Source organism: Elaeis guineensis, chromosome 3, assembly GCF_000442705.2.
Source record: "Elaeis guineensis isolate ETL-2024a chromosome 3, EG11, whole genome shotgun sequence".
Classification (NCBI taxonomy): Eukaryota; Viridiplantae; Streptophyta; class Magnoliopsida; order Arecales; family Arecaceae; genus Elaeis; species Elaeis guineensis.
In genome coordinates, this window is record NC_025995.2 from 123,351,533 (window position 1) to 123,354,076 (window position 2,544).

The following is a 2,544-nucleotide window of genomic DNA, read 5'->3' on the forward strand; positions in this document are numbered from 1 at the left end:
TATAATAACTATCTATCCGGAGTCATACCGCCTTCTTTGGGGAGCCTCCCTTGCTGAATACCCTTGATCTCTCGTATAACAACATTACGGGAGCCATCCCACCTTCTCTTGGAAACCTCTCCTTTGTGGAAGCTCTTAGTCTTGAGAGTAATGACCTCCATGGAGTCATCCCACCTTCACTCGGCAACCTCTCCAACCTGGTCTATCTTGATGTGTATCATAACAATCTATCCGGAGTCATACCCTCTTCTCTTGGGAACTCTCCTTTCTGAATGTTCTTAGTCTCGGAACAAATAATCTCCACGGAGGTATCCCATCTTCGTTGGGGAAACTGTCCTCTCTCATTAAATTGGACTGCTCCGAGAACAAACTTTCGGCCGAGATTCCAGCTTCATTGGGACAACTCTCCTTTCTTATATATCTTAATCTTGGGCTCAACAAGTTGTCAGGTTCCATACCTTCCTCCTTACAATCTCTCGGCCATCATCAATTCGCCGTCCAACTGAATCAGCTATCCGGCACTCTTCCATCAGACATTGGCAATGCTCTTCCCAACCTTCAAACTTTTTACGTGGCCAAAATCAGCTCACTGGACCAATTCCTGCGTCTCTGGCCAATGCCTCTGCACTCCAAGACATCGAACTTGATGTTAATAGCTTCAGGCACGATCCCTCCGAGCCTAGGAAAATTGCAGAGCCTTTATAGGCTTTATCTCTGGGGTAATCAACTAGAAGCGAAGAATATCATTGGCTGGAGTTTCATGATGGCATTAACCAACTGCACCAATTTTGCAACATTTAGATGTAGGAGACAATATGCTTGGAGGCAGGATGCCCAATTCAATTGCCAATCTTTCCACGAGGCTGGAGTATTTGGCGCTCGATAATAACCAGATTTCGGGAGTAATACCTGATGGGATTGGGAAGTTCATCAACCTAAATTTCCTTGATATGGGTACCAACCTTCTCCAAGGCAGTCTTCGTGCAGAAATTGGGAAGCTCTCGGAGATTACAATACTTGAATTTGGGAGAAAACATGATTTCCGGTGAAATTCCGTCCACACTTGGTAACCTCACCAAAATGATCACATTGTATCTCCAACAAAATGACTTGGCAAGGAGCATTCCGTCAGTCTTTGGCAACTTCCAAAATCTAGAGTTGTTGAACCTCTCATCAAGCTCACTGGTGCCATACCAAAAGAAGTTATGGGCCTTTCTTCACTCTCCATCTTCCTAGACTTGTCCCATAATCTGTTGAATGGGTCCATACCCTCAGAAGTTGGTTGATTTGAAATATTGAAAGGCTTGATCTCTCTCACAACAAACTATCTGGCCAGTCTACCTGGCGCCATTGGTGAATGCCAGATCTTGGAAAGTCTCCATATGGAATTCAACTTGCTTGAAGGAGAAATTCCTTCCTCTTTTAGCAACTTAAAAGGGATTCAGGAGCTAGATCTGGCGCACAACTTTTTATCTGGTCGTATACCGATATACCTTGAAGGATTTATTTACCTACAGTCTTTGAATCTGTCTTTCAACAATTTCGAGGGTGACGTGCCAAAAGAAGGGATATTCAGCAATCTGAGTGCGATTTCAGTCGGTGGAAATGATGGACTTTGTGGTGGAATTCCTGAATACACTTGCCACCCTGCTCTATTGAAACCCATGGGAAAAGGCATAAATCTTTTGCACTCAAGGCAATAATTATTTCATAGCTGGTGTGGTTTTCTGTTTGACTATACTACTATGCTTCTTTGTTACTCGTAAATGGATACCAAAGTCTAGAATGAAATCGCTGTCTATACTTCGGTTGAGAGACATGCATGTGCAAGTGTCTTATGATGAGCTTTCCAGAGCTACTAATGGATTCTCTGCAGCTAATTTGATAGGCGCAGGAAGTTTCGGTTCGGTCTATAAAGGAATAATTATGGATCATGGTAATGAACGGATCGTTGCTGTGAAGGTGCTTAACCTCCAACGGTATGGAGCTTCCAGGAGTTTTATGGCTGAATGCAGAGCCTTGAGAAACATCCGACATCGAAACCTCGTCAAGATCTTCACTTCGTGCTCCAGTATAGATCACCATGGTAATGATTTTAAAGCTTTAGTTTTCGAGTTCATGCCTAATGGGAGTCTAGAAGAGTGGTTGCATCCGAAAGCACGTGAGGATCATCAATCTAGAAGTCTAAGCCTCATCCAGAGGCTGAACATAGCCATCGACGTTGCTTCTGCATTGGAGTATCTTCATCACCTCGGGTCAACTCCAATTGTTCATTGTGATCTCAAGCCCAGCAATGTTCTTCTGGATAATGACTTGACTGCTCATGTGGGTGACTTGGATTAGCAAGGTTTCTCGTACAAAACATGGTGAATCATTCAGAGTTCAAGCAGTACAGTGGGAATCAAGGGAACCGTTGGTTATGTCCCTCCAGGTGAGAATTCAATTCTCTCTCTGTCTCTCTCTCTCTCTCTCTCTCTCTCTCTCTCTCTCTCTCACATACACACACACACGGACGTCCACTTATGCACCTATTGCCTAGGATTA

At 43.9% G+C, this 2,544-nt stretch overlaps 1 protein-coding gene across 1 annotated transcript; it reads left to right on the plus strand.

Annotated features, from left to right (window-relative positions):
- Positions 1-1,382: 1,382 nt before the first annotated feature.
- LOC140856348 (probable LRR receptor-like serine/threonine-protein kinase At3g47570) lies at positions 1,383-2,343 on the plus strand. The gene is made up of 2 exons (XM_073253455.1): positions 1,383-1,696; positions 1,785-2,343. The coding sequence occupies exons 1-2, from the start codon at positions 1,383-1,385 to the stop codon at positions 2,341-2,343; spliced, it is 873 nt and encodes a 290-aa protein (XP_073109556.1).
- The last annotated feature ends 201 nt before the right edge of the window (positions 2,344-2,544 follow it).

Bases quoted from the DNA above. Each gene is read 5' to 3' on its own strand.
- LOC140856348 (XM_073253455.1), top strand. From the start codon at position 1,383: ATGGAATTCAACTTGCTTGAAGGAGAAATTCCTTCCTCTTTTAGCAAC. The intron at 1,697-1,784 runs GCAATAATTATT...ACCAAAGTCTAG, and splicing joins ATAAATCTTTTGCACTCAAG to AATGAAATCGCTGTCTATAC.